The sequence below is a fragment of the Gracilinanus agilis genome, chromosome 1, assembly GCF_016433145.1.
Source record: "Gracilinanus agilis isolate LMUSP501 chromosome 1, AgileGrace, whole genome shotgun sequence".
Taxonomy (NCBI): Eukaryota; Metazoa; Chordata; class Mammalia; order Didelphimorphia; family Didelphidae; genus Gracilinanus; species Gracilinanus agilis.
The window spans coordinates 222110929-222135136 of NC_058130.1; the positions used below are offsets into that span (position 1 = coordinate 222110929).

General features: G+C 39.7%; 1 protein-coding gene across 1 annotated transcript in view; it reads left to right on the top strand.

Moving 5' to 3' along the window:
• Positions 1-24208, top strand: part of DNAH3 (dynein axonemal heavy chain 3) — a 218215-nt gene that overhangs the window by 70645 nt on the left and 123362 nt on the right. Inside the window, exons 17-22 of the mRNA XM_044657457.1 lie at positions 3336-3489; positions 3970-4114; positions 9487-9698; positions 15443-15534; positions 21731-21845; positions 24042-24158. Coding sequence (XP_044513392.1) covers positions 3336-3489; positions 3970-4114; positions 9487-9698; positions 15443-15534; positions 21731-21845; positions 24042-24158 — 835 coding nt within the window. The remainder of the gene's footprint in view (positions 1-3335; positions 3490-3969; positions 4115-9486; positions 9699-15442; positions 15535-21730; positions 21846-24041; positions 24159-24208) is intronic.

The window sequence follows — 24208 nt, forward strand, 5'->3', positions numbered from 1 at the left end:
TCATAGAAGTTGGGAATCCAACTAGATGGCTCAATATCATGAAGGTCCCAATGCAGCAAATGGGCTATATATCAAATATTCCTTCCATCTCCTTTTCTGGAAATAAATCTTTTAAATTATATTTTTTGTGTTCCATCTTGTGGATAGTCTTTTGTTGATCATATGCTCTTATCAACTGTATATACACTACCCCATGCTTTTCTCCTTTGTCTTTTGGGTGACCCTTAATTTTGGTTCTTCTTGGTTTCGAATTTTTAACCCTCTAGCATGACCAGGAGACTGTTGGTATTAATAGATTTTATTTCCTTTACACAGCTTCTAAAAAATCTTCCTACAGCATAGATTTGGCTTGTCACTCCTCTTCCTAAATGTCTCCTATGCTTCCATGTTGCTTATTTAAAAAACACAATCTCCATATCTGATATTTAAGTCCTTCTACTGACTTCAACCTACCTTTTAGGCTTTGGCTCACCTCACTCCCCTTCATCTGTGCTATGTTTCAGCTAAAGTTTCTCAAACTCTATCTCTGATCTCTAGTGAGGACTAGCACCTCACCTGGTATGAGGGCTTACTAAGCCTTCTTCTGAGCTGCTCATACCTTTGGTGTCCAATTGTCACACCACTCTGACCTGTTGCTCCAAGAAGCTGTAGTATGTGCAGCTGCTGCCGCCTCGTAAAACCATCTCAGAAGATGGGCCAAACCAGTATGAGGAAAACCGACAGGCCTCAACCCATCAGCGAGAGTTAGGGTGATATCTACCCCAGGCATGGGAAGTCTTCTCCTGGCAGAACATGCAGATGAGAACAATCTGCTACAAAGGCCATGAAGGCAGCTTGCTTGGTACTGTGGAGCTCCCAGAGCATCAAAGATGCCAAGGTCATCTACTGCATCCCTGACCATTGCCAGTTGTCTGGACTTTTGTCTTGCCATTGCACTTAGATTACTGGAAGAGTGAGGCTATTGACTTTATATAACTTTCCTTCACTTAAATCCAACTCATTTGCAAGTCAAGACATCACCCTTGATGAAAATGAAGGGCAAACAACAATACCAACTTGACCCAACACACTCTCCCAATGACTAGAATGAATCCCATCCATACTTTTACCTTTCAGATTTCTTATCTTCTTTCAATTCTCCCTCAAGTACCTTCTCCAGGATTCAAATATTCCTGAAACACTTTAGATCTTTCTTTTGCCCATATCATTTCCTTTCTCCCTGTTATATTTATCTGCGTTCCTATCATATATACTCTAGCCCAGCCCCATCTCATAGAACATGAACTCCTTGAGAATAGACCATTTTGGAGGCGGTGTTGGATTGTGAAAGAAGCTATAGCCTAGGTTCAAACCCTGCTCTGACATTTAAACCTGAATGACCTTGGGGAAATATCCTTCCCTTCCTAGGCTCCCATTTCCTCATCTGTAAGATGGTGGGTGGATGAGATCAAGACCCCTGAGGCCCCTATTTGGTGCTAGATCTATGAATGAATGTTTTCCTTTCTTATCTTTGAATCTCCAGAGACTAACACAATGCTTGTTCATTATAGGCATGTATATACATGTAACAAATATAAGGGTGGTTATAATCATTTATTAATAAAATGAGAGAGAGAGAGAGAGAGAGAGAGAGAGAGAGAGAGAGAGAGAGAGAGAGAGAGAGAGAGGTGGAGAGAAAGGAGAGACAATGAGAGACAGAGAGAGATTTCCTTTAAGGTATCAGTCTGAATAGAACTGATTCTTCATTTGACTGACTGAAGCCCTGTCCTTACCACAGTGGAGTGGCTTGCCCTGGATCAAGAGCAGAAGTCAAGAGACCTCTCTCCTTCCTGTGCTTGCCTTTTAAACCCTACTAGCTCCTCCCTCCATGGCTCCATTGCATGTTGTTTTTTTTAAACCCTTAACTTCTGTGTATTGGCTCCTTGGTGGAAGAGTGGTAAGGGTGGGCAATGGGTCAAGTGACTTGCCCAGGGTCACACAGCTGGGAAGTGTCTGAGGCCGGATTTGAACCTAGGACCTCCTGTCTCTAGGCCTGACTCTCAATCCACTGAGCTACCCAGCTGCCCCCAGCTCCATTGCATGTTAATGCTCACAGGAATGCCAGGGGATTCCAGGCCTTTAGATATGATGGTACTCTGTAACATCCACTACTGGGGTGCTGTGGGATGAAGGTAATTTACTTCACACCTACATAAATACATATACATTTAAGAGTAGCTAGTTGGAGCAGTGGATAGAGCACTGGCCCTGGAGATCTATCTGAGTTCAAGTCAGCTAGATCCCAGTTCAAATCCAGCCTTGGATATTTTCTGGCTGTGTGACTCTGAGCAAGTCACTTAATCCTGTTTGCCTCAGTTCTCTCATCTGTCAAGTGAGCTGGAGAAGGAAATGGCAAATGGCAAACCACTCCAGTATTTTGCCAAGAAAACCCCAAATGGGGTCACAAAAGATCAGACATGACTGAAATGACTGAATAACAACATACATGTATATTGAATTGAATATTTAAAAGAACTCAGAAATAGCACTGATAAAAAAGTAACATAGCTCCATGGATATTAAAAGTTGCACTGATGTTTCTGAGAAAACCAGAGGCTGTATCCTAACACCACTCCCTGCATGGGAGTCAATAATCTGTGGGTTTTGGTGTATCTGAGATCAAGCATACCTGTTAGGGGTGTTGTCCAAAAATATTGGAACCTACTTGTCAGAATTTGAAGAAGACTGGCATCTCAGAGATGTACCCAACCCTTTTGCCATAGGGCAATGGGCAGAAGTCCCTGTTATGTGCTCTGGTCCTAACAGCACAATAATAAATTCTCCTTAAATAATTTCCCATCAATATATTATCAGGATAATCAGGGTGAATGGAGTAATTGCATAGTGCCTGGCAACTAGTAAATGCTTAATAAATGCTTGTTGAATGTCAATAAACATATTCTTCAGTTGTGTCAGTTATATCTGACTCTTCATGACTTCATTTGGGGTTTTCTTGGCAAAGATAGTAGAGTGGTAGGCCACTTCCTTCTGCAGCTCCTTTGACAGATGAGGAAACTGAGGCAGGCAAGTTAAGTGACTTGCCCTGGGTCACACAACTAGAATAGAAATATTTGGTCAAATGATTCCTTTTTTAGTATGGAGAAGGAAATGAGGGAGGGAGAGAGATACATGGGAACTTTAACAAATAAATTTAAACAACAACAAATATCTATCAGGCAGTTCCCCGGGGGCAAATTTTCACCAGGCCTCCACTTGGGAGGACTTTCATGGCTACTGTCCATTACAAATGGATCTAGCTAAAACTCATTATGTGACTGGGGCTGTCTTTGATTCAGGTGTGCTGAATTTGATGGGAAACTTGAGAGCTACCACAGGGAAGTGGAGAGCTTCAGGAAAAAAGAAGTAATAACCATGGAAGAAATGAAGAACAATGTTGAAAAACTTAATGAGTTGAACAGAAACCTGGAAACAGCACTGGTGGAATTTGAGGTTTGTGCTCTAGGATGTGGGAGGGCTCTTTAAAGTACTTTGTTGCTTGCATAGACATTATAACTTGCAACCAAGAATTGGTTAAATGACTTCTTGTATTTTTGGGGACCTATCACTGTCATGACTAAAAGTCAGACTTGTCATCTGCTTCAAGGAGGAGTGGAGAATACATATGATGCTTATTAGCTTAGTGGCTTTAGATGTCACCACTTCTCTGAAACTCAGTTTCCTCATCTGTAAAATGAGGGGGTTGGATAAGATGACCTCAGTTACCTCTTCCAGCTCTAGATCTAACATCTCTATGATTGAATCTTGATGTGGGTGGAGGAAGGTGAGAATCTGGGGATTTAAATGTGGTAGAATCTCAGAGCTCACAAGTCACTAGACAGCCTCTGGACTGAGGCAGAACCAAGTGATTCAGGAGTTTGGGCAGAAGGTATCAATGCGCAGATGGTTGATGGTGTTGTTTGCTCTTCACAGGCAATCAATAAAGAGGAAGAGCTGTTAGAAAAGGAGAAGAGTAAGTTCCCTATTCTGCAGGTGATAATGACTAACAAGGTGCCTTTTGAACAGCTTTGGATGACAGCTTACAACTTCGTTGTCAAATCGGAGGAGTGGATGAACGGTGAGGAGGAGGATGGGTTGGGGCAAGTAATGCTGTAACGGGCAAATCTGGAAGATGAGGAAAGGGAAGTGAGGGGTGGAGAAGGGAAGAAGAGAGAGGGAAGGGAAGAGAGAGACAGAGAGAGTCAGAGACAGAGACAGACAAAGACTAGGGTGGAGAGAGAAAGAGTATTTCCAAGCTATCATCAATTGGGGTAACTACCTCAGCTTGATCCTTTGAAAGCCAGGCTGTTCTGGATTGGTGACACAAGAAAGCAGATGGAAGGAAGAAGAGCGGTTCCATCAACTGTTGCTATAAAATACAACCATATACATACATGTCTTTAGTATGACAGTATTTAGGATTAGATACCTCAGACATCATCTCTTCTAACTCACTCATTTCTTTAGCTGTTTATTTTATTTTTTTAAATCTATGTCTTCTATCTTAGAATCGATACCAAGAATCAGTTCCAAGGCAGAAGAACAGTAATCTCTAAGCAACTGAGGTTAAGTGACTTGCCCAGGGGCACATAGCTAGGAAGTGTATGAGGCCACATTTGAATGCAAGATCTCTAGTCTCTAGGGCCTGCCTCTCTATCCACTGATCCACCTATCTATAACCTAACCCATTCATTTTTACAGATGAGGAAACTGAGTCTCAAAGACATGATGTGAATTGTCCTAGGTCACATAGGTAGCAGGTAGTGGAGCTGGATTTGACCCCAGGACCTCTGCCTCCAAATCCTACATTCATTCCATAAAAATCACTGGATTTATTTTATATAACTTTAAGATCTATAGTCCTTTATATATATTATTTCATTTGATCCTCATAACTACCCTGTCCTGTAAGTGCTATTGTTATCCACATTTTATAGATGAGGAAACAGAGATTGAGAGATATATTAAATGACTTTCCCAAGGTCACACATCTAATAAGTATCTGAGTTCAAGACAGAATTGAACTCTTAGGTCTTTCTGACTCAGAATCCCAACATTTTATTCATATCCACTATACCACCTGGGAGATGTTAGATTTCCCCTTCCTACAGTACAGATGAAGAAGCAGATCAAAAGATTGTAAGTGACTTGTCCAAAAAGTCTCTGAGAAAGAATTTGAGCCCAGGGCTTTCTGACCCAAAATCTAGTGATGTCTCCATCATATCATGCTCTGTTATGCTAAACTTTCATACATAAAGGCAGCCTATAAACTACCTACACTCCAATGAAACATATTTCCCCAATCAAACCCCCCTCTTCCTTATCCTCCCTCTCACCAAGAGTCCTTCTGGGTCTATTCAGACCCTTTGGCATCTATTCTTTGTCTTCAATTATTTCTTTCAGATGCACCCCCCCCTCTTTTTAAGGGAGTTGGAAGGAACTTTATTTTTTTTGCCATTTTCTTTTTTTTTTAACATGATTCATGTTTTTACTTTCCCCTTCATCTCCCCTTCAACACCCCCCCCATATCCATCACACATTTCTACTGGTTTTAACATGTGTCATCAATCAAGACTTATTTACATATTATTGATAGTTGCATTGGTGTGGTAGTTTCGAGTCTACATCCCCCATCATTGTCCGTCTCAACCCATGTGTTCAAGCAGTTGCTTTTCTTCTGTGTTTCCACTCCTGCAGTTCTTCCTCTGAATGTGGGTAGCGTTCTTTTCCATAAATCCCTCAGAATTGTCCTGGGTCATTGTATTGGTGCTAGTACAGAAGTCCATTACTTTCGATTTTACCACAGTGTATCTGCCTCTGTGTACAATGTTCTTCTGGCTCTGCTCCTTTCACTCTGCATCAATTCCTGGAGGTCTTTCCAGTTCACATGGAATTCATCTGGTTTATTATTCCTTTGAGTGCAATAATATTCCATCACCAGCAGATACCACAATTTGTTCAGCCATTCCCCAATTGAAGGGCATACCCTCATTTTCCAGGTTTTTGCTACCACAAAAAGCGTGGCTATACATATTTTTGTACAAGTCTTTTTCCTATGATCTCTTTGGGGTACAAACCCAGCAATGCTATGGCTTGATCAAAGGGCAGGCATTCTTTTAGAGCTCTTTGGGCATAGTTCCAAATTGCCATCCAGAATGGTTGGATCAGTTCATAACTCCACCAACAATGCATTAATGTCCCAATTTGGCCACATCCCCTCCAACATTCATTGCTCTCCCCTTCTTTCATTTTAGTCAATCTGCTAGGTGTGATACCTCAGAGTTGTTTTGATTTGCATTTCTCTAATTATTAGAGCTTTAGAGCACGTTCTCATGTGCTTATTGATAGTTTTGATTTCTTTATCTGAAAATTTCCTATTCATGTCCTTCGCACATTTATCAATTGGGGAATGGCTTGATTTTTTATACAATTGATTTAGGGGAGCTAGAAGGAACTTTAGAGATCATCTAGTCTAGGAGTTTTGAGCCTAGGAGTTTGTGGATAGATTTGGAGGGGTCCATGAACTTGGGTGAGAATGTACTTCCCTCTTTCTTTTCATTTACCTCCTACCGAAATGTAACATTCCCTTCAATTATTTAAAAACATCATCCCGAGAAGGGACCCATCGGCTTTGCCTCACTGCCAAAGAGATCCATGACAACAAGAGAGATCGAGAACCACTGCTCTAGTCCAACCCCTCATTTCATTGTTGATTCCACTAATTGTATTTTAGTGTTGTCTGTTGCTTTTTCAATAATGTCTGGCTCTTTGCCATCCCATTTTGGGTTTTCTTGGCAAAGATATTGGAGTAATTTCCCATTTCCTTCTCCAGTTCATTTTACAGATGAGTAAACTGAGGTAAACAGAGTTAAGTGGCTTGCATCACACAATTAGTGTGTCTGAAGTTGGATTTGAACTTCTCCTGACTCCAAGATTGACACTCTATCCACTTATGACACCTAATTGCCTATTATTCAAACTACTATTATTTGATGCCTATTTTAGGAACAAAATCAAATTTTGAGCGTGAGGTAATTATTGCACTGGTGGCAGATAGAGTAGACAGAATAAAGTGAACACACTTTCACTTTGCAATAGTCATACCAAGTACAACTATTTCTATCTTGCTGAGGACATCATTTCACAGCTCATGTTAACACCACCTGTCCTCAGATAGCGGCTCTGTAGGCTAGCATGATTTTAAAGAAAGAGCCTGAGTCTGTGAGGCAAACGGTTTCTCCCTTGTCTACTCATTCATTTTATCTGGGGCAAATCATTTTACCATCTGGTGCCTCAGTCTCCACATCTGTAGCACAGAGATGAAGCCCCAGTCCTAGACCTTTGTTTGTTTGTTTTAAAAATCCTTACCTTTCATTTTAGAACCAACAGAAGAGGGGTAAGGGCTAGACAATGGAGGTTAAGTGCCTTGCCCAGGGTCACACAGCTAGGAAGTGTCTAAGTCCAGATTTGAACCCAGGATCTCCCATCTTTGGTCCTGGCTCTCAATCCACTGAGCCACTTAACTTCTTCTGGAGTCCTGGACCTTTGTGATAATTGAGTTAGATTCTCCTAGGTTGAAAGATAATTCCTTGTGACTGAGGCACCTTTTGGAAGCTGTATTCACTCTTGGCAGCATTGAAAATCATTAGTTGGCATGTGGAAAAATGGGGCCACTAATACACTTGGTAAAATTGTGAACTGATTCAATCATTTGGGAGAATAATTTGGAATGTCAGAGAGTTATAAAATTGTATATATCCTTAAAACCAGTAATACCACTCTTGGGTCTGTTTCCCAAAAAGAATAGGGATAAAAGGAAAGAACCTATATGTTTCAAAGTATTTAGAGCAGTTCTTTTTATGGGGACAAAGAACTGGAAATCGAGGGATGTCCAATTAGGAAATGCCTGAACAACATGTGGTATATGACCGTGATGGAATACTACTGCACCACAGGAAATGATGAGCAGGTTACTTTTATAAAAAACCTTAGAAAGACATACATGAAACAATGAAGGGCAAAATGAGTACAACCAGAACTTTGTATTTAGCTATAGAATTAATATTTTGAAAGAATAACTAGTAAATGTCCACCTCCAGAGAAAGAACTAATAAATAGAAACTTGAAAGACATTTACATAATGAATGTCTTTTTGTTTTGTTGGGTGATGTCTTCTATGATGCGAGGAGAAGAGGGAGCTGGTGAGATATCTGGAAATTTTAATGTAACTAACAAATTGGTTAAAAAAAAAACCATCAGTTGCTCAACAATACTGTCCTTTTCAAACTTGAAAGGAATTATATATCTTTTCCATGAGATTGTAGGCTCCTTGAAAACTCCAATTGTCTTTTGCCTTTTTATATTCCTGTTGCTTTACATAGCCCCTGGATAATAGTAGGTGCTTAATAAATGCTTATTTATTGAATGATGAATGGATTGATTTTCTGTGCCACTAGGAAACAGCTGAAACTCAGGAAGAATCTGGCTGGACAGTAAATTCACTTAAATTTAGTAGATAGAGCCCTGGAATTAGAATCAGAAAGACTTGGTTTCAAATTCCACCTGCTATTTAGATACTAGCTGTATGAATCACTTAATTTCCTCCTTAAAGTGGAAATAATATCTGTAATACCTACATAACAGAATTTTTATGGGACTCAAATGAAACTGTATATAATGCTTTGTGAAATTTAAAGTGCCATATAATGTGATATGGTGATGGAGAACCAGTCTTAAAGCCAGGAGGTTCATATCCTACCTCTGATTCATAATGGTTTCATGACCCTGGGCAGACCCTAGAGCCATGTTGGCAAAGATGTGGCACCAGTGCCCCATAGTGCCAGAGGGAGCTGCTCTGATTCCTTTCTCTACTGCCCCTGGGGGCAATTTTCATATGCCCCACCCCTCTGTCCAGCAGAGCAATGTGAGTACTTCCTCCCTCCACTGTCTGAGGTAATGAGGAAGGGGGCTCACAGGTGGCTTGAAGGTGCAGTTTGGGCATATGATCTCTAAAGGGTTTGCAAGTGCTGCCCTAGAGCATATGTAAATGCTTTAGGTAATTCTTTAAAGGAGGAGGACCTGCACTGATAGAGGAAATTCCCTATCCTGATTCATAAGTTGGATTCCTCTGTCTTTATAAATGTTTGGGTTTTTTACAAACCCTTACCTTCTCTCTTAGTTTGAATTCTAAGACAGAAGAGTGGCAAAGGTTAGGCAAACAAGGTTAAGATTTGTCCAGGGTCACACAGCAAGAAGACGTCTAAGGTCAGATTTGAACCCAACTCCTCCCAACTCGAGACCTGCTGCCACTCAATTTACTGTGCTACCTAACTGTCCCTATAAATGTTTACTATTATTATTGTTCCCTTCTGAGATAAGCATTATTCAATGAATTTGGGTTTACCAAATGTGACTCAATAACTATAACCTGAAACTTCCCCTTCCTTGCAGGGCCTCTGTATACACTAAATGCTGAAGAAATTGCAGATGAAGTGGGCACCATGTGGAGGACAATGTACAAACTGACCAAGACACTGAGTGACCTTCCTGGACCCAAGCGCTTAGCAGAAAACATCAGATTCAAGATTGACAAATTCAAGAATCATCTCCCCATCTTGGCTGTCGCCTGCAATAAAGGGATGAAGGAGAGGCACTGGGAGCAGGTCACTTCTAAAGTTTTCCTAAGCATTCAGTAGCCTCCTTCCCTTCAACCTAGCCCTAACTGCAATTATTATAGTCTTATAGAACAGAGGTCTCCAGACTTTTTAAAAAGGAGCTCCTTTTTATCCTACTGAGACTTTGAGACCATGAGATGGGAGAAGATTGGGATGAAGGTGATGGGCAAGGGTATTATCCATATTCATGCTGTCCTGGTTTGTTGTTCAGGCAATTTCAGTCATGTCCAACTCTTCAAAACCCTATTTGAGATTTTCTTGGCAAAGATACTGGAACAGTTCACCATTTCCTTCTACAGCTCACTTTACAGATAAGGAAACTAAAGCAAATAGGATTAAGTGACTTGCCCAGGCTCAAACAGCTAGTAAGTGTCTGAGGCCAGATTTGAACTCATGAAGATGTCTTCCTGATTCCAAGCCCAGTGCTCTATCCACTGTGCCAACTGATGTCCTTGTCCCTACTATCAATTCCCAGTGAACATGAGAACAGAAGGAGGAGCAGTGGTTAACAGCTACCATCATATAATCAACCAGACTGAGCTTCATGATTTTGTCAATTTGGGATGATTATGTTAGAGCAGGGCTTCTCATAGACCTGTGTTGGCAGAGGTATACCCTGATGTGCTAGAGGGGGCTGCTCCATTCCCCTTCTCCACTGCCCCTCGGGATGATTTCCACATGTCCTGCCCCTCTGCCCAGCAGACCAATGTTAGCACTTCCTCCCTCTGCTGTCTAGGGTAATGCAGGGGGCTCACAGGCAGCTTGAAGGTGCAGTTTGGGCATGTGATCTCTAAAAGCTTTGCCAACATTGTCATAGATCCTAAGAACTAGATGCTTGACTGTTCCCAAGTCCTTTTCAAGGGGTCCATGAGGACTGAACTATTTTCATAATAATCATAAGGCATTTTAATTCCTAATATGATAAATGTTGATCAGTATAACTCACAGAAACAAAAGCTTTGGGGGATCTTCAATAATTTTTAAGACTTGAAAAAGTTCTCGAGATCAAAAGGTTTAAAAACTACTATGCTAGATGACAACTATGTTTTAGTCAGGGACCTTGTCACCTTTTCCAAATAGATGAGGATAAATAATGATATTTAAGATTTTCTAAGCATGTTACTTGTGTAATATCTCATTTGATCCTCACTACAACTTTGCGGGATGGATTCCATTATTATCTCTATTTTACTCACAAGGAACCTAAAGCTGAGATAGAATGACTGACCCATCTCCTGTTAGAGTCACCAAGACCTAAATACATTTTCCTGACTCCAAATTTCATACTCAGTCTACTGCCTCTCAAGTGGAGGGTAGATAAAATCCAGCATGAGAATCTGAGACTTAAATTACAAAAAGAGATTAGGTTAAATGCAAAGGAAGACCTTCTACAAAGGGGTATAGCCCTAGACTTGAGGCATCTGCCCAGGCTATCTTAAAAGAGGGCAGATAAGGCCTAAGTTCTTAAGTACTGTCCCTCTCCATTTGAAAAATATCTTTTGATTTTCCTTCCAACCTTTGGGTTCCAAAAATACAAATAACAAATATTCCACCTAAAAATAGTTGAGATTTTTATATACACTCAAGTGTGAGGGTGATGTGTGGTGTGAACATAGACTGAAATAAATCTCACTGTGTGGCTACTGGAATCATAGACCCTAAGAACTAGATAGAAAAGGCCTTTGAAAGATCATTGTGAAGAGCTGACTCTAGCTGTTGCTGGTGCTGTGATTTGAGGGTCTTGAAAAGGATTTTAATAGATCACCATGACTGTTAACCCTTTGTTCTTGTCTGACCTAGCAGCCACTGATGGAAAGTTCTACATATGTGGGGATAATATTTGGTTCTGAAGGCCACTATGAGAACATACAACTATTACATATTACCTGGGAAGGAAGACAGGCAGGCAGGCCCATAGTTCTCCATCTTCACCTTTTTCTGAATATATCAACATGCCTTTGTTCCTCAGATGAGCTATTCCTCTATAGGGCATAGAAAGCCTGACTCTGAAAGGGATGACGTACAGCCAGGGATATATCATTATCTTAGAGAAAGTGAATAAGTAGAAAACCAACAAGCCCTGGGTGACAAACTGAGGTTTTAGTGACAATACAGTGACCCCTCAAGAAGTACTTATATTGTGAAAGAGAGATCTGGAGAGGGAATTGCTTAAGCCACCAGAAGGAACCAGAATGGTGGAATGTCTGGTACTGAGAAATGTGGGGGAGGAGCAACAGATATTCTCCCTGATAGGCCACCTGGATGCCCAGAGGGTGAGATGAATAGGCAGTGAAGATGGCACTGAAAGGAGGGCATCATAAACTCTGCATACTTCATGATTTTGCCTGGAGCAAGTGCTATATTTAATCCATCCTTCTTTTAGGTGGAGTTGTAATCATGGTCATATCTACACTTTCTCCCTCTTGCTTTTCCTCTCTCTCCATCTCTCTCACACAATTATACATATGTTTGGGTGTGCATATATGTATACATATATATTTATATATTATTCAAGTTGTGCTGCAGAAAATGGCTAGTTTGGGCTGCATAGCTCAGGAGAAAAATATGAAAATTTTACTTAGAAGTTGGCACCTTGGGGGGCAGCTGGATGGCTCAGTGGATTGAGAGGCTCAAAGATGGAAGGACCTAGGTTCAAATCTCACCTCAGATACTTCCTAGCTGTGTGACCCTGGGCAAGTCACTTTTACCTAGCCATCACTGTTCTTCTGCCTTGGAACCAATACATAATGTTGATTCTAAAACAGAAGGTATGAGTTTTTTTTAAAAAAAAAATAATTTGGCACCTTGTTTTTCTCATGGGGTAAAAACCCTACAGAGTGCTAATAGGAAAGAAGAAAACTTCATTTTTAAACTCAGGCTAAGTGATGTTTCCTAAATGAATCCTTCTCTGAACACCCACCCATCCCTACCATTTCCCCCTATTTACTTTGAATATATTTTACTTTGCATGTTCGACACAATACCTGGAACAAAGTAGATACTATATAAATTTTTGCTAGGGTGTTGATGAGGATGGCGTACAGGTGTGTCCCAAAAGTCGTACTGAAAATTTTAAGTTTTAGTAGCTTAAACAGATCATTTGGGCACATATTGTTTTCCACTAAGTAGAATATAAGCTTCTGGTAGGCATAAGAGTCAATAAGTGCTTGCCGAAAAGTAGGAAGAGCACTGACTGTGGCATCAGAGGACCAGGCTCCAAATTCCACATCTCATACATATTACCTGTTTGACCTTTAGTCACTTAACCTCTCTAGGACTCAGTTTCTTTATCTGTAAAATGACCAGGTTTTCATAATGACCTCTTGAGGTCTCACTCACCTCCAGATGCTCTAGCACAGTTATGGGCAAACTTTTTAAAGAGGGGACCAAAGGAAAGGAAATGCTCATCTGTCAGTCTGTTTTTAAGGCAACTCTTTCGAAGTTTCATTTTATTGTATCCTACTCATCATATTTGTCAGATTAGGAATAATGTCACACAGCGGGATAGAACATTTCAGGGGGCTGCATCTAGCCCACGAGCCATAGTTTGCCCATCACTGAGTCTAGCATGATTAGCTGCTTCTTATAATAATCTTCTTGAGTCTAAGCCTGCTGTAGACCTAACTAGCATGAGAAAGCTTCACGCTCTGGGTTTGGGATGTGAGGCAGAAGGCTGCTTGGGAGTTTCCAGGTAAGAAGAGCAAGGATGTACTAAAGATGTGAGGGGGTGAGCTCTAGCTTAACTTTCCCCTTTGTTCCAGTAAGGAACTTGGTCTAGGCTGGGAGGAAAGCTTGCATACGTGTCCGAACCCCTCACTATCTTGTTTCCATTTGACCCTTAGGTTTCAGAAACACAGAAGACATAGGTGGTTGAAGTTTACTATTTGGAGTCAATAATCAGACAATCTTGCTTCTGAAATTTATTAGTTGTGTGACCATGGGCAAATCATTGAATCCCTCTAAGCCTCAGTTTTTTCATCTGTAAAATGGGGATAAGAACATCTACCTCACATGGTTATTAGAAGGATCAAATCAGTCATGTGCAGAAAGCCCTTTGCAAACATTAAAAGCTCTCTATACATGTTAACTAACCTTTATGGAGATGATTAAGATGAAATCCAAGGAATTAGAAATGTTAAGGCAACCTGATTTCTTGTTCTCAAGGGCTTCAGAAATAAAATGATTTGACAATATTTCTTTCTCAGTTTTTCAGTCATGTCTGACTCTTCATAACCCCATTTGGATTTTCTTGGCAAAGATACTAGAGTGGTTTGCCATTTCCTTTTCCAGTTTGCCATTTCCAGTTCATTTTAAAGATGAGAAAAACTGACACAAATAGGGTTAAGCCCAGGGTCAAAAAGCTAGGAGTATTTGGGGCTGAATTTGAACTCATGTCTTCTTGAGTCCAGGACAGTGCTCTATCCAATGTGCCTGCCACCAAGCGGTCCCAAATTTGGCAATTTAGCATTAGGTGATTTTGGGCAAGACAAGTCTTTGTAGGTCCCAGTTTTCTCCCCTATAAAATGAGGAGAGCAGATAGACAGGATTTCCAAGATCTCTTCTAGTCCAATCTCCTTTGGTTCTCTGTATCTAAGTAGGAGGCCAAATCAGGAACTTTGGCGCTCTTTCACCCTGCCTCCTCTCCCCATTCTGCAGCCTTTTCCCTTCTTCCCTACTTGTTGCAAGGATCCAGGGCTCTCATGCTTCTCCAAGGCTACTCCAACTGAACAAAACTGAATTCAATTCATTGGCTCGTTCACTGAGGTAGTAGTGACAGTGTGATGCCCTTCATAGGAGAACTCGTAAAAGAGGGACCTGGAGAAGACAGAAAATGTGAGTTACCAGCGTGAACCCCTAATGGCAGGATTTCATGCTGTAGAAGTCAGAGGAGGAAAGATTTGTGTAAATGAGATGGTGGTGTGGGTGCGCTTCCCATTCTCTTAAAATAAACCACACAGATAACCTCCTGGTCTGATTGCATGAGTAATTCTTTTGCTCTATGGAGAATAGTACATACTTGACTTGGCATCAGGAAAGAACTAACTTTGAATTCTGTCTCTAACTCTAATTAAATATATAGTCATAATTAAGTCACTTAAACTCTTGACTTCAATGTGTTTCATCTGTAAAATGGGGATAATAATGCTCGTAGAACCAACCTTACAAAGTTCTTATTATGGTCAAATGTAGTAATTTGCATAGAGCTCTTTCCAAAGCTTAAACATATTTTTTGTTGGGGAAACACCCAGAAGAAGTAGCAGCTTTCCACCCCTCCTAAATTTAAATAAATCTGAGGGGGTTGCCAGAAGCTCAGAGAATTTAATTGACTTGTCCAAGGTCATTAGAGCTAGTAAGCCTCAGAGCTGGAATTTCAGTCTAGGTCTCCTTGCTGCGGGGTAGCTAGATGGTACAATGGATATAGAATGTCAGGCCTAGAATCGGGAAGACTTATCTTTCTGAGTTCGAATCTGGTCTCAGACACTTACTAGCTGTGCAACCCTGGGCAAGCCACTTAACCCTGTTTCTTTTAGATTCCTCACCTGTAAAATGACCTGGAGAAGGAAATAGCAAACCGCTCCAGTATCTATGCCAAGAAAACCCCAAATGGGGTCATGGGAAGTCAGATAGAAATGAAACAACAGAACTTCATGCTGTAAGCCTTGAAAGTATATGAAATGCTCAGTGTCAGGTACTGTTCCTAAGATCTAATCTGTTTTCTTCCTTTGTTTTAGATCAGTGAAGTAGTAGGGGTTGAAATAAAACCAGATGAAACAACTTGTCTTTTAAACATCTTGGAATTTGGAATTGGCAAGTTTATTGAAAAGTAAGTAATTGAATTCCTCGTTTGGATGATTTTTTTCATGAAGCAATAAGAATTGTAAGATGCCCTATTTCTGTACCTTTTCTTTTCTTTCCTTTTTTTTTAATCCAGATTAAAGTTCCTTTATATTCCTTCCTTTCTGTCTTAGAATCAATACTAAGCATCAGTTCCAAGGCAGAAAGGTGGTAAGGGCTAGACATTTGAGATTAAGTTGACTTCACCAGGGTCACATAGCTAGGAAGTATCTAAGGTGTAATTTGAACTCAGGACCTCTAGCCTCCAGGCCTGGCTCTCTATGCTAGATATCTACCCCCTTTATGTTTCTTAATAAGCTCATATTGAATCACTAGCTATTCACAAAGTATCAATTCCCAGCTGCATATGTATGGCTGTGATCAGGAAATTGAGATGAGACAATAAATTTAGATAATAAATCACTCTGTCCCCACAAAACAATTAAAATGAAACTCCCTTAAAATACAAAATGGGATATTTCTGAGTCTTCCCTTCTACCATCAAACAACCCCATACCACCTGTTTCAGGGAATGAAATAATAAATCATAGTTTGTAGAGCTAGAAGAAACCTTCTAGAGTAATTGATTCAACCATTTCATTGTTCAAATAAGGAAAATGAAGACCAACGGAAGGCTGAATGACTTTGCATTTACTTATTTCTGACCACGTTGTCCTGGCCTCCAAGTAAATCCCTCAGCCCAAGAATATATACTCCTTGAGGGCAGGAACTCTTGTTTTTGTCTTTGTGTTCCCTGAGACTAACATTGCTTAACCCACCATAAGTACCAATAAATGTCTCCCAAAGTCATTTTTATAGCATGTTGAGATTTATGGGGCAGCTAGGTGGAGTAGTGGATAGAATGCCAGGTCTACAGTCAGAAAGACTTCTCTCCTGAGTTCAAATTTAGCTTCAAACACTTATTAGCTGTGTGACCCTGTGTAAGTCACTTAACCTTGTTTACCTCATTTCCTCATCTGTCAAATGAGCTGGAGAAGGAAATGGCAAACCATTCCAGTATCTTTGCCAAGAAAACCCCAAATGGAGTCACAAAGAATTGGAGATGACTGAAAATGAATGAATAATAAGAAGGTATTCAATATAGAAAAGACTAGAGAAGTTCATTAGGGCAGCCTCAAGGAGAAAGTTGTATCAGCTTGTGACATCCATTTCCCTTTTTCACCCTTCTTTTCATCAAGAAACATCTCAGAAAGGGAAAATAAATTGAACTCTCAGAGGAGTATTCATCTCCACAAATAAAACTCACAGCATAAAATCAAGAGCCATCTACCGACTCAACATATTAGCCTCACTTTCTTCCATTTAGCCTAGTGTCCTGTTTCCTGTCAAATGAGCTCCCAAGAATGAGTCAGACATGATTGTATAACAATAACAACAAATAAACTTTATCAAACATTTTTCTTACAACAAGGCTTTAAGAAGGGCAGCTATGTGGCACAGTGGAGACAGGCCAGGCCTGGAGTTAGGAGGATCTGGATTAAAATCTGGCCTCAGACATGTCTTAACTATGTGAATGACCTTGGGCAAATCTCTCAACCCCGTTTTGCCTAGCCCTTGCCCTTCCGTCTTGTTGTTGTCACTAGGACAGAAGGTAATGGTTAAAAAAAATAATAATTTAAAAAACCAAAGCTGTTAGGTAGGGGAAGTATTATTGTGCCCATTTTATAGGTGGTGAAACTGAGGCTTAGAGAGGCCCAAGGTCAATGGAGCTACTAATTAGAATAAAAACTGCCACCCGCCCTGTTTTGTCATTGGTCCTCTTGAAAAATGAAGGCCAAACAACAAGAACACTGGAAATCTATTTTCCCAAATTCAATCCTCTTACATTTTACATTTAGGGACATTATCCAGAATCTTCTTGATCTCCACCAATAACCCTGTGAATTAAGTAGCGAATATTCTCATCTTAAAGATGAGGGAATTCAGAGAATGGTTGAATTGGGACCTGAACCTCATAAGTTCAGCATTCTTCCCACTATACCATTCTCTACTAGTCTACCTGAAACATTTACATATTGATTTTTCTCTATAATTCGTGTCATCCCCTTGGTTTTTCTACTACATATTATTCAGGGTGATAGATGCCAGAAAATTTAGGAAGCAAATTGCAAACAGTGACCCTGGGCTCAATTCTGTGCTTCTCCAGAGTCCAATTAAAATTATCTGCTCCCTTGGAATTCTCCCTTATCCCTCTCCCCAAGTCTTCCATAGAACTTGAAATTCCTATCCTTAGCAGTTTTTACTTATTAAAAAAAAAGGGGGGGGCAGCTGGGTAGCTCAGTGGATTGAGAGCCAGGCCTAGAGACAGGAGGTCCTAGGTTCAAATCTGGCCTCAGACACTTCCCAGCTGTGTGACCCTGGGCAAGTCACTTGACCCCCATTGCCCACCCTTACCACTCTTCCACCAAGGAGCCAATACCCAGAAGTTAAGGGTTTAAAAAAAATGTAAAAAAAAAAACCAACATAAAACTCTTACCTTCTCTTAGAATTGATACCATCTATCAGTTTCAAGGCAAAAGAGCAGCAAGGACTAGACAGTTGGGGATAAATGACTTGCCCGGGGTTGCACAAGCGTCTGAGATTACATTTGAACCCAAGACCTCCAGTCTCTAGGTCTGGCTCTCTATCCACTGAACCATTCAGCTGACTTCCTTCCCCTATAGCAGGGGTCGGCAACCTTTTTGGCCGTGAGAGCCATAAACGCCACATTTTTAAAAATGTAATTTCGTGAGAGCCATACAGTGCTCACAGTGCACTCCTGTCACAGCGCCTGAAAAAAAATTGACTTTGTGGCTCCTGCAGAAAGAGCCAGATATGGCTCGAGAGCCATATGTTGCCAACCTCTGCCCTATAGTATTTAAGAGTCTATAAAATAGGGACAGCTAGGTGACTTAGTGGATAGTTTTATTATTAAATATTCCGATTATTAAAAAAAACAACCCTAGACATTTTTTTAATCTTAAGGTCTCTTTAATCAAAATACTCACAAAAGAGCAGAACTAGTGAGTCTTAGGAGCATCTTTCTTCCTTTACAAAATCAGAAAACTCCACAATGAAACTTGGAGACTGAAAGTCCTGGATTCAAATCTAGCCTCAGATACATCCTAGCTATGTGACCCTGGACAAGTCACTTAACCCCAATTCCCTAGTCCTTACTGCTTTTCTGCCTTGGAGCTGTTATGATTAAAATTATCTCAAGAGACTGGTTTGTGGGTAAGAATATAATTTTATTGATTATATCATGTTTATTGGCTAGACCAACATCATAACTGATAAAGTGATATCTTTTGCAACCAGGGACAGCCTGAGCTGAGTCAGTCCACTTAATAAATAGATTTTTAGGAGCTCAGCTCCTCCCTTGAACATCCCTAGACATCTTTAATTGGTGATAGGTAATTAAGAGGTGGTCCCTCAACCTACCCACCACTCCCCATACTTATATCGTGAGGGAAAAGAGCCCTTGTCCCCACCAATTATTAACCAAATTCTGTTAAAAAGGAAGATATTTCTAGGGATTCTCAAGGATGAAGACAATGAAAAAGGCAGCAAGACTGGATGATATCTCTGACCCAGATCTGAGACACAGGAATACTTAGTAATTCTCCCTAGGTTATAAGAATTAATACAGTATATGAAAAATAAATTCTGATACTTGGAACCGATACTTAGTATTGATTCTAAGACAGAAGGTCAGGGTTTTAAAAAAGAGACTATGGGATAGTCGACACATTTGGAAAAGCCAGTGAGGAAAGGAACTTTGCTAATCAGGCCAGGTAAGACCTCAGCATCGCTTGGGTCACCTTGACTAATCCATGAATAACCTTGATCATATGCACCCAGAACAGGTCCTGACAGAATGGAGCCCCAAACTGCTCAACTTGGGTGCTGATTCATTCTCTAGGAGTTGAGGCTTTTAATAGAGGGACGAGCCTAGGGCAAGATGAGGAGTTGGGCATGTAAGGAAAAGAAGTGATAGAAAGTTTGGGGATGAACTCACCCAATGCAGCCTGTTTCACAGGCTTGCCAGGTTTGGCAAGTCTGTGGTCTCGGAATTAGCACTCGTGGCTTTGATAGAGTCCTAAGAGTTTTAGACTTGCCTTCTGGAAGACCCAAGTTCACATCTTGAGCTTGGGCAGGTTAAGCAACAATTCTTTTAGCCTCTGATTCTTCCTTATCTGTGAAATGAGGCTAATAATTAATTACACCTACCTTCAGGGTTATTCTGAGGATCAAATGAGCTGAAGTGCTATTTAAATACTAACTATGATGATTATCATCCATAAATCTTCCCTGAAGTCAATAAAAATTAAACACCTACTATGTGTAAAGAAAGGGAGAATCCTGAACCCTGAGCCTTCTGCTTTCTCCCTTATTAAAAAGGGAATGATAGCAATCCTGCCTTTCCCATAAGATTTCTTTTGATCATTTGTATGGAATTAACTTAGTTATTTGAATGGGAAATATCTGCCTTATCAACCCTTTGTGGTGACATTTTTATCCTAAACTGGCTTTCTCTGACTTTGAGCACACTCCTGGGCTAGCTGCCACCCTCTTTTAATTCAAGTGTACTTGGGGAATGAAAAATCATTTTGGTATTATCCTTAGTAAGCCATAATTGGAAAAGGAAATCTCATGATGATGGTATCTTTTGGATTAAGGATTATTTGAGGTTCTCTGCACCACTGACTCCATTCATTAGGACTATGGATCACTGAAGATTCGTATTCCTGTTTTTTGACATAAAACAGTTGTTTCACGCCCCACGCTAGAATCTTAGGGTCTGTCATTTATAATTCAATGTGAGCTACAGAAACAGTAATGATTATTTTTTTCCCCAGCAAAGTTTGGGGATGCAGAGTAATATAATTGAAAGAGCAGTAGATAAATTTAGGAAACAAGGTTTTTGGTTCTAGGTTTGCCATTAATTAGGTTTTTGAGCTTGGGCAAGTCACTTCTTTTTTTGACATCTTTTATACCTCTATTTCCTCATTGGTAAAATGAAGGTGTTGTGCTAGATATCTCTTATGGTCTCATTCATTCCAGCTCTCTGTAAATATGATTTTTTTGGCCTTATCAAAACATAAAATTAAACATTCTTCCTTTTAACCCTTCTCTAGATCTTCCTTTTAATATTAATCGAGCCAGATGTGGTACTTCATGCTTATAATCCCAGCTAATGAGGAAGCCTAGGCTAGTGGAGCTCTTGAGTTCTGAGCTGCTTATAGGGCTAAAGCTGATCCACACTAAGTCCAGAATTTCATACAATGAGCCCCTAGAACAGCAATGGCAAACCTTTTAAAGACCAAATGTGCAGACTACAACCCTCATACCACATGTGAGCCCTCAGCCTTACCCCAGGCAGGGGAGGGAGGAAGTGCTCCTTTTGGTTTGCTGGGAAGAGATGATGAGAGAAATGTCCTTGGGTACCGGTGGAGGGGAGAAGGGGAACAGCCCTCTCTTGCACACATGCCATAGGTTGCCAACACAGCCCTAGAAGTAGGGGAACACCAAGTTGCCAAAGGATCCAAAAAAACTAACCCAAGTTGGAAACAGAGAAACTCAAAGCTCTTTTGAAGCTCAGTAATGGGAACAAGTCCATGAATATACTAGTCCTGTACTTCCTGGGTAAGATAGGGAGTCCCAGTCTTTTTAAAAAAATTTTCTAACACAGAAGAAAAAACATGTAATTGATCACATGGTTCGATGAGGATATGATTGGGGATGTCAACTCTAAATGATCACTTTCTAGGCTAGAAAGGAGAACAACAAAAACTCCCATACCTCATGGAGTTAATAGTCTTATTACTTATCTTAGCACAGTGACTATAATAAATGATAAGTAAATAAACAATAATGATAGTAGAAAAGGGACAGAAAACTCATTTGCAGCAAATTAAGCAGACCCTAAAAGGAACCAGGTCATGAGTGAATGGTAAGGAAATAAAAATAGAAAATGGCCCCAATACCTGGTATTTCTTTAGATCTGTATTTTCTTTGCCAGGAAATGCATCCGTTTAATGACTTTGATAGCTTTTGCAGAGGGCATGTGCTCCCTAGTAGATCAAGAAAAGCGTTAATAAGGCCAAAAGCTTTTTGAATCTCTTCAAGGCTATGTTAAAATACCTCTTCTGGGTTATTTATTTCCCTTTTTTCTTTCCATTTAGACTTGAGCCTATTAGTGCGGCAGCCAGTAAAGAATATTCCCTGGAGAAAAATATGGATAAAATGAAATCTGAGTGGACCAACATGGTTTTCAGCTTTTCAAAATACAGGGACACGGTGAGCTAGTCAGACATTCTGTCGGTTGAATCATTTTATGATATTTTTATAGAGATGTTAAGGAAGCGGAGTAATGCAGAAGGAACCTATTTACTAAGTTTTTTAAAAAATTATTCTATTTTTTTCTAATTACATGTAAAAACAATTTTTAGCATTCATTTAAAAAATTTAGAGTTTCACATTCTCTCTCCTCCTTTTCACTGAGAAGGCAAGCCATTTGATATACATGAATGGTCATATAAAACATATTTCCATATTAGTCATGTTATGAAAGAAAACATAGATAAAAAAAAATCCAAGGGAAAAATGCTTTGCTCTGCATTCAGATTCCATCAATTCTTTCTCTGGAGGTGGATAGCATTTTCACCAAAAGTCCTTTGGAATTATCTTGGATCATTGTATTGTTAAGAATTGTTAAGTCATTCACAATTGATTATCACACAATATTGCTATTGCTGTGTGCACTGTTTTGGTTCTACTTACTTCACTTTGCATCAGTTCATGTAGGTCTTTCTAGGTTTTACCGAAAGACTCTTGCTCATCATTTCTTATAGTATAAGGGTATTCCAACACAATCTATATGCCACAACTTTGTTTAGCCATTTCCTGATTGGTGGACATCTTCTCAATTTCCAATTTTTCCACCACAAAAAGAGATGCTATATTTTTGTACATAGAAGTCCTTTTGCCTTTTTCTTTTTTTAAAACTTTTTTGGGTACAGATCAACTAGTGAAGGACCCTCAAAGGTTATTCACAGTTTTATATCCCTTTGGACATAGTTCCAAAATCACTCTTTAGGATGATTTGATCAGTTCACCACTTCATCCACAGTGCTTCAGTGTTTGTTGAATTACATTGAGTTGATTTTTACCTGTATACAAATATTGAGAGCAATGGGGTATACAGGGGAGGTAGAATGCTTGACTTTTCCTGGCTTCCCACCTAACTAAGGATGTCCCTGTGTATATGCATACTCATCCTTTAAAATTCACATTTGTTGAGCATAAAACAGCAGACTAGATTAATGATAGTGATAATCCTTTATATTTTTATAGCACTATGTATTTTTCCAAGTGCTTTCAAATGCATTATCTCATTGGATTAGCCGTGACCTCTGTGCACATATTTATGCTCTAATCATAGTAGGGGGTAGTTGGTGGAAAAATTAATCACTTAAAATCTATTTTCAAGTGGAAGAACAAAAATTCCATTATACCTGCACTTAGTGATTATATGCAACAAAAATAGATTCCTATCCCACTGATATAGAAATAGGGTCAGAGTACATCTTATCAGCAGCTAGGTGGTACAATGAATTAAGCATTGGGCTCAGAGTCAGGAAGATCTGAGTTCAAATTCTACTCATACACTTCCTAACATCTACTTCACAGAGTTATTGTGAGGAACAAATGAGATGATAATTCTAAAGTGTTAAGCATAGTAGCTGACACATAGTAAGCTATATGTATGTAAATATATATGTATAAAATATAAGTACAATGTAAACCTATATATATATGTTAGCTATTATAATTGTTAGAAGAATTTTAAGTTCTTGCTAGTCCCTGCATGAAGAAACCAGTGGAGGTTATAGACAGACAGGCACACTGCAGTTTATTTATCCATTCAAGAGTGTGACACACCCCATCAGTAGGTGATAGACATGTGTTTCTCACAGTTCTACAGATGACATATATATAGTCTCTCCTCCTGAGCTACATGACCCAGAGAATTTTGGGAAAGATCAGATAGGACAGCTAGGTGAGAAATGGTACATTTTTAGCAAAAGAAAAAAGATGCTTTGATTTTTCAAAACTTTTAGCATTGACATTTATACCAGGAAAAAAAGAAAATTGTACCTTTTTAATTGGTCAGTTGTTTGCATTTGTTAAGTTTCATATGTGCAGTCTTATAAGATAGGATTAAGAAAAATGAATTCCAAGAAACTATTCAAAGTTCAATGAGTTTTCTTTTGAAACCTTGAAGTGATTAGGGGAAGGAAGATACAGAAGGAGACATTCAATACACATTTATATGATAACAGCAAATATAGCATAAAATGGAGTCAATGATGTTCTCCCCCAAATCCACTTTCAACATTATTATTATTATTATGTGACTGTAATGAGTATTTATTTTGCATTTTTTTGCACATTTTCTAATTAGAATGAGGGGGGGGGTCTCTGTATTTACAGGACATGAATATTCTGTGTGCAATTGATGACATTCAGCTTTTACTTGATGATCATGTGATAAAGACACAAACCATGTGTGGATCACCTTTCATCAAGCCAATAGAAGCAGAAGCTCGGGTAAGAGGATGCAGTAGATTCTTTCTAAGTGACCTGAGTTCTTTCTCCAA